At 41.4% G+C, this 12,275-nt stretch overlaps 1 protein-coding gene across 1 annotated transcript; it reads left to right on the top strand.

Annotated features, from left to right (window-relative positions):
* Positions 1-5,537: 5,537 nt before the first annotated feature.
* Positions 5,538-6,473, top strand: LOC138287066 (olfactory receptor 5I1-like). The gene has a single exon (XM_069227426.1). The coding sequence runs from the start codon at positions 5,538-5,540 to the stop codon at positions 6,471-6,473; it is 936 nt and encodes a 311-aa protein (XP_069083527.1).
* The last annotated feature ends 5,802 nt before the right edge of the window (positions 6,474-12,275 follow it).

Raw genomic sequence — 12,275 nt, 5'->3', positions numbered from 1 at the left:
CTGTATACCTCGTAAATATAATATAGTCTGGCAACAATTGCATTGACGCCACTAATACTTGCTGCATATTTTTGGAAAATGTGTACACTATACAGAGTGCCCAGTAGGGTGCCTCCACTGGCACCACAGAAATGCAGCACTGATAGTAACATGATCAGAGGTGGTATAGTAGTCCTTAAGCCTATAATAAATTCCAGGGTATTTCCCAGGGGATTTGGCAACTCCAGAATGAATTCCACACCCAGCAAACCTGTTGTGAGGATGAAGGCTGATGTCATATTGAAATGGTCAACTTCTTCCTACATGGTGTTGGTTGGAAGTGTGAGATGTGGAATTTCAGAGGGCTATTTATAGATAGTTTTGCAAGTATGCAGATAGGAGGACACCAATTAGAACCCTTGGCAGTCATATTGAATCACAAATTACTTTTCTCTCCTAATTCAATGAAGTGATCAACATCAATCTGTAACACTAACTACCAACCTCAGAGTAGACTTAGTAAGAGCTTGACTGAGTACAAAACATGATTATTGAAGCATCGTCCACATGGGTGTACCAAAATAAATAAATACAATAAAAAAACTACAGGTGCACATATTCCAAAATAAGACACCAGATCATGGACAAACAAAGGCAGGATGCCTAGAAAAACCTATAACTTGTTATTATGCATTACTCTCCTTCTGACCAGGAGAGTCCAGATCATTCTCACCCTCAGGCTCCCTCCCACCATATACACACACATCTTATCCCACACCTAAAGAGCATCACTGTTTCCATTTCCACAAATGTGCGCTCTTTAAGCTCCTCAGTCACGCATGCAAAGCCCTGCCAGTCCTAGGTCCTGCTTACCTCAACAGTTGTATCAACGTCTACACCCTGACCAAATACCTATGATCAGCCAATCCCCTGCCCGCTCACATCCCCCACATCTACAGCTCCAGAACTGGTGGCTCTGCCTTCTTGTATCTCACACCCAAGTCCTGGAATAACCTCCCTCAGCACATACGAGCTGCAGACCTTGTATGTTGCAAGAAATTGAAAACATGAACCCTCACCTGGCTCTCAAACCCAACTAACTCAGTCTGCTCATATCTAGCACGTGTATACCCTCCCAGGTGATATATGCATTCTACTAATAGTTATAACAGAACATAAAAACACACCCAACAGACACCTGCAATCATCACAGACACCTGCAATCATCACCTAGAGACACTATCATCCAAAAGTATGAAACGTGGAGAGATCTTTGTGGAAAGGGCTACATTTAACATGATGAGGATGTCTTAGACATTTGTCAATAAGGATGCTTATGAAAGGCCAATGGGAACATTAATCATGCATTGTTCTCAATCAGTGCTAGGTCTGCAGTGATATGACAGGTTGGGAAGTGAGTGTGTAATCTAAACACCTTCGGAAGCAAATTGGAGTAGTTCTAGTCAGAGACAAATGAATGTATGCTGTGGACAAAACATACATTCATTTTTATTTCAAGAAGAGGAGGTCAGCATGGGCTGAAGAAAGAGAATGAGAAAGAAACATCAATAAGTAGCCTGGTATGCTCAGCACTAGAACCCCTATGACTAGTATCAAGTATTTCTAATATAGTCATTGGGTATGTTCGAAACCCTGGTGTGAAAATCTTCCTCATTTTCTCAGACTTTTTGATAAATGTCAAACTCAGAGGCCATCAGAATGCAGTTGGAAGTTTTACTAGTGAACACACATTTATCTGTATGCATTAGTATGTTATTTTTGTACCAGGAATCCTTCTGAGCCTAGCAAAACCAAACCTTTTCTTATTTATAACTGCCTGTACTTTTAAGAAAAAAACATGTTCTCAGATGCTGAATTGTGAATCCTGACTGCTCAAGATGGGTATTTGATGAATTAGACAACACACCTTAAATCTGACCCAGTGAAGGCATTTTCCAGTGATGCCTCCATCAAAGAACACAACCAGTGTAGCCAGGTCAGTTATATCCTCCACTTAAAAATTTGTGTGGGGCATCCCGCGCTTTTTCACCTATATGAGAGCTGGTGTTGATGACCCAAAGTACCTACATAATAGGTCATTGAATAAAAACATCTACTCTTTCTCTTAATGCTATGGCTGATACATAATCCAGCACTAAAAGAGTAGACAGCATATACTGATAGACAGCAGGACCTTGTGTCCCAAATGGGTCCACTTTTTACCCAGAAAAAAATAAAATGGGTAATAACTCGACAAATATGTGCATGAGCAGGACCATCAACACCCTCTCCCTTTTGTTATTCCCCGTAAGTCCACTGAGTGAAACACCATCCAATCACTGAGTTCAGTCAGCGCCAAAAATAGCACAACTCAGTATTGGGGTACATCATACATTCATAGGAACCATAGCCACATAGCAGACTCCACCATTACATATTGCATTGTGTGGAGATGACAAATTTTCTTGCTAACAAGTCAATGGATTTATTTGAAAGGCATACATGGACACATATGGCAAGAAAAATAAAAAACGCGAGTTATTATAGCTGAAGGTTCACTTCTTGGTTCTTGGTGCCTAAAGTAGATAATGCTAGTAGAATACAAGGTACCACATCAGCTTTTATCGATCCCCATCCCTCACCCTCATGTGACTGCCTGGACAACCCTTTCTGGGTATTTTGTTCCCAAGCAACCAATCTTCCTGGTAGATGTAGCTACAGCAGAAAATGCTAACCACTGCTAATGCTTTGATAATTATCCTTTTATCACATAATAGTAAACATAGCTGTCTTGAGTAGAAGTGGTTCTTCTGACAATGAACACATGTTCCTAAGTTAATATCTAGTGATATAAAAAGATGTCATTGTTGGACCAAAACTATCAAAAATGACATTGATATTCATTAAAATTTAACCTACTTCAGCAGGGTCTTATAGAAATTAAGGTTGGCTGATGCCCAAGAGGATCTCATTTTTCCAGGCCTAGATGTAATCTAGTTACAATAGTTCAAGTGTTGTAATCTGTTCCTAGAGGCAAACAGTGACTTAGAAAGAATATTTGATACTTATAGTGAAATTTTCTAAAATACTGACTTCTTTATACAAAGGTCATGAAGCCCCCATTAATAATAAAATGTATGGCATTTGGAATTATTACAATTTCCAGGTGTGACAATCAGCTTTAAAAGGCAGTAATCACACACCTATCAAGCAATCCATTCTCTTAAATCAAATTTACTGACTCTGATTTGCACAGTGCTGGTACCTCCATGTCTTTATCTACAGATTCCCAGATAGTTATGTTTGCCATCTCTCTTGTACCTCTTACTCGTTTCTCTACAGATCTGCCAACTCACACAGTGCCACACAATTTTGACTCTCCTAACACAGTCACCTGGCGAGGAGCCAAAATCCCATGGACCTGATCGAACAGACTAAACAGAGAATCACTTGTTGGTGACAGTTATGAGTTATGGCATAACTAGATTATATTTAAGTGAATTAAGTATTTATTTCATCCATTGTTTATTTATACATATATGAGAGTTTAATTTTTACCTTTTCCCACATGATTCATGAAAAGAGGCACACACATGGAATATAGTTTCCAGTGGAGCTATCTCTTTCACTATCAATGGGATACTCTATACTAGGATTCCCATTTGATTAGGCTCTGAATTAGGTTTAGCCTGTATAATTTTTGTTAATCTGTTCTCCCCATTATTAAGCCTCACACTACCTATTACAATGACAGGGCACTACAATTACGACAGTGTCAGTGAAGTCTAGAAGTACCAACTCATAGGATATTTACTGTGTTAAACGTTTTTCTCTAGAGAAGAGAATAGATACTCAACTATATCACATGCTTCTTTGGTATGAGCTGTCATATGGTTAATTCAGGACCCAAGATGACATTATTAAACCAACATAATTGCCAAATTTATGCTATTGACTACTAGCCTCTCATATATGTACAGAATTTTGGTAATGAATGGTTATTTTGCTCTCTATACTGTAACTTGGTCTCCCTAGTTTGTGTAGATTGCAGTTCTACACCACTCCTATGGTCCGCGTTACTCCAAAGGGGCCCTTTCTTCAATGTAGGAGGGTAAGACAGAGATGTTGTTATCTTTTTTCTTTTTCCTCTCTCCTTTCTGGACACTGACTGGGAGGGAGGTTTTTCAATAATTTATCAAGATGACACAGTGTCACTTTTTGTTTGTGTGTGTGTGATCATGTTAGGCATATCATGATGAAAAGCATTCTGATTATTGTTTCTTTTCCTTTTTTGTCATTTTTTTTCTAGCCAAGTCTATCCTGAAAAAGAGTGTTTAGGCTTATAGGCAAGTTTTTCAGTTTTACTTTTTTCACATTACAGGCATGTTTAGGATCTCCATAGTGACAACTAGGATGTCGTTTTTTGGTCCTGATGAAACACCACTTGATTTGTAGAGACATGCATAGGATAGTGAGGTCTATAGTCAATGTTAACCTTTCTCCAGTTCCTCATTTCTCTCATCTATAGGGGTAATACACCCTTACACTTGTCTTCACGGCAGCATACAGGTGATCACTGGCAAAAACATCTTTCTGGGCCCGTTGGACATGGCAGCACTAGTCCGATGAGGAGCAAGCCCAAGGATGAAGCATTACACCCTATTAGGTATGTGAGGGCTTTTGCTTTTATAGACAGAAGTGCCTATTCTGACCTGATTTGTATTAAGGGTCCTATTTGGAATCCTTTCTTCTGAACTTTGTGCCTTTGTTTGTTATATATTACTATAGGGATTTTTTAAAGTAATAAATGCTGTACTTTTAGTTCAAGACATCATTGTAAAACATTCAGGTCCTGTCTCAGAGTGATCACTTACGAAAACACAATGACAAAAAATTCCAGTCCACAGCAATTAGTACTATTACTATCTCACTTTGCATGGTGTGAAAAAGTTCCCCTTTGAAAATGTGTAAATGGACCTATTTGAACATTGTGCTGTAAAGCATCTGAATTATACTTCCTAGCACTAATTAAAGTGTATTATCATTTTGGGGATAAGCACCATTGCTTGTGCTTATTCATGCATTGGCATGAATGCTGGCAGTGGTAGGCTGATAATAATCAAAAAGTGCATTCACAATCTATATGAAGACAATTCAACTGTAGTGTATGCAAAGATATAGATAATATGTATTCCTGGTTCCACCTGAATTAGGAAAATGTTGCTGTCATAGGTAAGCAAGAGTTTACGGATAAAATGGCTTTTAGCATTTCTATGCACTACCTGTTGGTGTTTATCAGATCAGATTGTTTGTATTCACCCCTTTGTCCATTGCTGAAGACTCTCAGGCCAATATCGGATTTGGCTGCTGAGCTCATTCCGAGGCAAAAAAAGTGACAGGTTCATTTGATTTACTTAAATGATATAAATGTTGCCTTATGTCTCTTATTACCCAACTTTAACATCCCATGTTCATTTTGTAAATTTGTCTTTGAGGTTTTCTCTCACAACACCTGTTGATGTTGTCTTCTTCCATGAAGGGTTCCTAAATCTGAATCCATGCAAACAGGAAACTGGACTTTGATATCAGAATTCATTCTCTTAGGATTAACTGAAGACCCTTTGCTCCAGCTGCTACTCTTTGTTTTCTTTCTCCTGATTTACATTGCAACCTTGGTGGGCAATGTAGGGATCATGACATTGATAAGTGTGACACCTCAACTTCACACGCCTATGTACTTTCTGCTCTGGAATTTGTCATTTATAGATATCTCTGGGACATCAGTTATTGTCCCAATCATGCTGAACAACTTCCTTTCAAAGAAAAAATCTATTTCATTTCCAGGTTGTGCAACACAGATGTTTTTAATATTTACAATTGGAAGCACAGAAGTTTTCATGCTCCCGGTGATGGCTTATGATCGATACGTAGCTATTTGTAATCCATTGCTGTATCGAGTCATCATGAACAACAGAGTCTGTGTTCACTTCATTGGTTTCATATATTCCGTTGCCATCCTCAATGCCCTCATACAAACCACGTTAACTTTCATGCAACCTTTCTGTGAGTCCAATAAGATCTCCCATTTTTTCTGTGATATCCCTCCAATGTTAAAGCTCTCTTGTTCTGACACCACAATAAATGAGGCAGTACTGATCCTAGTGGCTGGAGTCCTTATAATATTATCCTTTGTCATCGTCCTCATTTCATATCTATACATTGTCTTGACAATTCTAAAGATACGGTCTTCTGTGGGGAGAACAAAGGCCTTCTCCACTTGTTCATCACACTTCATCTGCGTCACTCTGCTCTACTTTACTCTTATTTTCATGTACGCCAAACCTGTCTCACGTACCTCAACAATCAAGGACAGAGTGGTGTCGGTGTTCTACACATTGATTATACCCATGTTGAATCCGCTGATTTACAGCCTAAGAAACCAGGAGGTCAAACAGGCTTTTAGAAGAGCCACAAGAAAAAAAGAGACCGTATGACTGAAATGATACGACTTTTACTGACATTCCCCCAAGAAAGACCATGAAAGTGGATGAAAAGACAGTTACCGAAAAATAAACTTGCCCGTTCTTTCCTAATACTCTGAGTGAAGGGATTTGTTTAGTTGACAAACGTAATTTCTCAATTTGGCATCAAGGATGTTTTCATCAATATCACTAAAAATATCAGACTAGTATTTGCCAGCTTGCTGCATGGTTGGAAGAATGTCTGTCACTTATGCATGCCCATTATTTCTGTTGCAGCATGTTGGAGGGTGGTTCCTTAATTGTGTGGCCTGCACAAGTAATGGATCCACACACGACCACCAGTGGGAACCAAAAACCCCATTGTAGTGCTTGACTCTCACAGGATAGCGATGCAGAGTAGTCCAAGGCTTACTCAAGGGGGGTGGTGTGGGTTAGTAATTCCCATTCACAAACACACATGCATGACACTCAATAAATGATTGTGCAGTCTGTGCTTTTTTTTTGATAAAGTAAAAGTACATTTATTACACACACACTACTCAGTACTATGCAACAATTTACAAATATACACAAATTGATGGTATTACTGTTGGATGACATGGTGTAATTATTCTTCTCTCCTCTGAGGGAAAATATAATCCAACAACCCACATGGCAAAACATTTCCTGGTACCCCAATGTAATATTTGACTGTAAGTTGGAGTGAGAACACCTAACTCTTGCAATAAAGTACATCTACTTTGATAAGAGATGGCTGTCAGTGTCCTTACTCAAATAAACATGAACAAATAATGTTTAGAGACATGTTGGAATAGGTAGGAGATGGGGATTGCTTTTATACTACTCTCAGATTACTTCCAGATTACTCCTGATTAACATCATGCAATAATATCCTACACCCCTAGAGGGGTTTGTGCTACTTTGAGTCAAGGTAGGGTAAATGGGTGGTAAATGGGCATTCCTATACAATCACCCAAGTTTTGATGTGAATCACCATCTACTAACATTTGCAGACAGGGATCAGCACCAAAAATGACATCTCCTGAAAGCATGTATAACAGTGGAGAATGTTTTAAAACCCTGTATGTTTTTCTGGCTCTGTGTGAGTGCTGTGCTATACCGCATACAGGCAAAGGTTGGAAAAGGACTATTGTACAGTTTTTGTACAGGAAGAGTTCCCTTCTAGTACAACACCAATGCCTGAGTGAAAGCAAACACCCATGCACTTGGACAAGGCTCCCTAAAGTGACTCAGCACAGGGGAAGAGGAAAAGAAGGTAATATCCTAGTAGGTATGCTGTCCCTATAATTTTAAGTGGTATCATAGTACAATGATTCCTTCAAAAATACCTTATCACCTAACTGAGTTTATTTCAAAACTATTCTCTTGCTGTCTGAGGTTAAAAAAAAAGTAATTTAAAATCAATAAAGTTGAAGAATGTGATTTTATTTACGTGTTGTTCAAGGTTGAATAATTTTTAGCAGACTTAAACGTGAAACATTTCAATAGTTGTAATTTATACTGCATTTGCCAACCACAGCATATGTAATAATGAAAAGCATTTATACTGAATTTCTTTAACTTCCATTAGCTTCATAGACTCCACTCAACTTGTTTGTGCATGAGACAATCTTGTAAAACTAAATGTCTTTTGTGCTAAAAGAGCTGAGTATGCTCATCCAGTCATCATACTCCCTAGTCTTTTAATTCCACTGCCTAATACTTTCCTGTCATTTTATAAAACCCTGTAAGAAATTGGCTTATTAGTTGTGAAAGATGCAAGTCTTCAATAAGTAATATCTCCAATTTTCTCTTTACTGGGAACAGAGTATACTATTGTATCACTTAGCTCTCTCAGGGTCACAAAGCAGAGCAGTGCAAGGCCTGCCCAGGTCAAGTGGTGTGGGCTAGTAGCATCCCACTGCTACACATCATCTACACTCAATAAATTATTGTCCGGTTAGTGTTTTTTCTCATAAAAAGTAAAAATACTCTATAATCACAATACTTCCACCTCTATTATACTCAACAGGGGGGTGCCATCATCAAAAGGCAGATCTACTGGCTTTGTCAAGATACCACCACATTGATAAAAACACATATACGGCATAATAAACCAATACAACATGATAAAAATGAATAGGGATGGTATTTTACAGCAGCACTCATTAAATCTAGTCACGACCCACTGTAATCCTTGGGGTTGTCAATAAAACAATGTAAATTATATCAGGAACTATCATTAAAACATGTACTGATTGACTATTTTTGTATGTATAAGGGTCTTATTACTTCCAGTTGGGCATTTTCCTGACATTGTATCACCATACATAGTGTCCTCTCTCACAAATCTCTCAACCTGTACAGGGGGTTTAAGGGGAGATGCAATATTCGGGATACCAGGCACACATCACCAATTCTAAAGTACCACATTTTCACTGTATTCCTCCCCCAACTCTCCTACGCTGAATTCTGGGACAATTCAAGGGGTCTAAGAAAATTCTAACCCGAACTGACAGAGTTGCCTGTGGCAAAACCTCTAACCGGAGTCCTCCCTGTGCTTGGTTCCAGAGATTTGGTTTTCTTTATTTGTATCTGTGGGCTTCCTCTTTCCCAGCTGAGGTGCAGAGTGAGGAGGGTACTAGCACATGTAGATTTCCCCTCCACCCTTCATTTTCCCAGGAACTGGGTCAAACACTGTTAATAGCTCAATTGTGTGTGGAGCAATTTGGCCAGTCGAGTTATCAGCTTAGCTTAGTAGAGAGCACAAGTCCTGGAATTTGAATAGAGCTGAGTCAGGGAAATATCACATTTCTCAAAGTGCCCTAAGGAGTGTAGGGCCAACAAAAGCGCTTGTGGATCTATACTCAGGTTGATCCAGAGAATGCCCTGCGATCGATATCTCAGTTGACCCTGTAAACATATTGGGGTGAAATTGTACTTTGTTGCAGGTTTCACCTATTATGAATGACCACTCACATTATGTGGGTCTGCCCAAGGTCAACATTAATCTTTGAAGGGTCTGTTCTGTGACAGGCTACTCCGGATTGATACCAGGGTGTGCAAAACGGTAGTCTCACACAGGCAACCCACAGCTTCTAATCCAGCTGTACAGCAGCAGACACTATCTTAAAAGGAGCACACTGTCAAATGGGACTCAGTTGAACAGACTTGCATGCAAAAAAATTACAAAAAACAAGTAGTCAAAAGCAAGTGGGATTAAATGGGCAAACTCTATTTTCTACACTCCCCAAATTTATATCAGGTACATTGAAATGTAACTAAAGGTCGGGTACAGGCGCACACCTTACCTTACATGTAGATACATTTGCAACATTTTAGATAAATACTTTATTGCCCAATAAAAGTGTTCCTTGTATTGAGAGGTGTTTAACTTTTCATTTGCTATGAAGCCAATGTGTTTCACATAAAATATAGATTTTTCTGCCTCTGCTATGTTGGTGGTGAACTACATAGCAGAAACACATAACATGCCAGTTGAGGTTCAGTTTTCTACCAATGATGACAAACGGGAAACTGATACATGAACATGAAGTAGACCATAACAGAGCCATTTATTGACAGCAATGCAATCTTTCCTATCCTGTATTCCCCTCAAATGACTGAGGATCATTAACAGACAGTCCTCCATTTTTCACAAGAAGAATTATAAATCATCAGGGAGAGTATTGTCATGAAATATCATCAGCCGTGGGAGGGGACATCTGAGGAACTCTGACACTGGCATTTATAAAGGCATACCCTAGGCTCACACCACTGAACAGAGTGGAACTCAAAACACTGTAAATAACAAGGGGCATATTTATGAAGATGTGGCGCAGTGCAGAAAGGTGCCTTGCTGTGCTGCACTGCGTCATGAGGAAAGGGCAGGAATGTGCCATAATGTTAAGGACATTACGCATTCCTACTTACGTCTCTGTGCTGGTGCCTTTTTGGCAATCTAATGCCAATGCAGGCACCAGGGTGCAAGAGTGCCTGCATTGTAAGGAGGATTGTTTTGAGCAGAGAGGGACACCTTCCTGCACAGAGACAATCACCTGAGGCATATCCCTCTTTCTATGTGTGCTGCAGAATGCAGAACACATAAAAAAAGTAAGTAATGAGGAGAAGATGTTTCACGTTGTTACACCCGACCTGGGATGGTATAGCATTTTGGCACATTCCCAGGTCTACCACTTCTGGTAAATCTGGGAATGAGTCAAAATCCATGGGTGTTGCATGGGAACTCCCATGCAAATCCCCTAGAACACTTACCTGGGGCAGAGTAAAGTAAATCAGCAATTTGTGCTGTGTTGCATTACTCCAGATTTCTGAAGTCACACAGGGCCTCATTATGAATTTGGTGGACAGCAAATGCTGCCCTACAAACTCCCGCGGGTAGAAGACCACCAGTGCAGTCACTTTTCTGCTGCCCTCATTATGAGTTTCCCACTGACCTTGCGGGAAACAGGCCACAACATTGATGCCGCTCATAATCAACCAGTGGCAATGTTGCGTGTGTCTGTTGCTAAGTAGACATTGAAAAGTGTGACGGGCTGGCCACGGGGTCCCTTCGCTGCCCATGCCCAATGCACCCCGTCTCTGCCAGCCTTTGCATGGCAGTTCAACGGCCAAACTAAAGCTGGTGTAGAGAGGACTCGTAATCCCCCGGGCATCGCTGCTTGCAGTGCTGCCCGTATAGATCAAGACAGCTGGCACTGCCTGCCCCGCCTGTGAGGAAAACTGGCGATGCCATCTGTCTGACCGTCATAATGTAGTGACCTGTCCTACTGTGACCGTGGCCTTGCCGGTCTCATGACCAACATGGTCCTAATCTCAGGCCCAGTGCCATGCAAGGTCAGAAATCACTTTTGTGAGTTGCGTTGGACATGCTCCTAAATTTTGCCCCACATACCTAAATGGATTTTGTGTCAAAAAAGTGATGCAAACCTAAGGCAAAATCTTTGTTAAGTTTGACCTTAATGTTGAATGTGGCAATGTGATATGATTTGTCAGTAGCACAAAATGATAGGGACTCCTGTGGAATGTTAGAAGGGGCATCCTTAGTCTCCAATAATGCCACAATATTTGTAGGCGTTGGGCTAAATGGGGTCCCCTTGAAGGGTAGAGGGGGTCCTGAAGGGTGGTGCCCCCCCATGCCTGTGCTATGTCCCTGTGTTTTGTACAGCAATGCTCTACGTGTTGACAAGTGAGAGAACAATCTGACTGTGGCATGAGGCATATCAATTGTGAAGGGGGCATGGCCAAGCCGCTGGTAATGGCGGACGCAAGCTGAAGAAGCTCCGCATCGCACCCGGGGCAGGAGCCTGGGCGGCACCGAGTTGATCAGATGTTGTGCGCCAACTCGTTGGAGCGGCGTGCAGAAGAGTTGGGCCGGGGCCGCGTAGGCTGACGGCCTGAGGTGCTGGGCCGGGCGGCGGTGCGGCCGCACCATGTGGTGTTGTGTACGCAGTGGCGGCGGGGCCTGCACGCGGGGGCGGCCTCGCGGTGAGGCTCCCCCTCAAATGCTGATGCCCCGGTGGGGGTGAAGATACGGCGGCAAGTGAGGAGAGTGGGCGGGCTGCCGGCGGGCACCCCCAGGGAGCAGAAGAAGAATCCGGACTAGGCCTGCGGGGCTGGTGTCAGTTTGGGAGCAAGTTGGAATCCCTTGTGGCCTAGAACATGGCTGGGATGGGACGTCTTTGCTCTGGTACTGGAGCTGGGAGGTCGCAAGACACAGCGGTGCAGGACAGCCAGAAGTTGGATGCTGTACTTGCTGCGGTGGAGTGCATTGGAGACTCGTTGGAGCGGGCC

Source organism: Pleurodeles waltl, chromosome 4_1, assembly GCF_031143425.1.
Source record: "Pleurodeles waltl isolate 20211129_DDA chromosome 4_1, aPleWal1.hap1.20221129, whole genome shotgun sequence".
Lineage (NCBI taxonomy): Eukaryota > Metazoa > Chordata > Amphibia > Caudata > Salamandridae > Pleurodeles > Pleurodeles waltl.
Note: the sequence above shows the minus strand (reverse complement) of the source record. Positions and strands in the feature narration are given on the sequence as shown.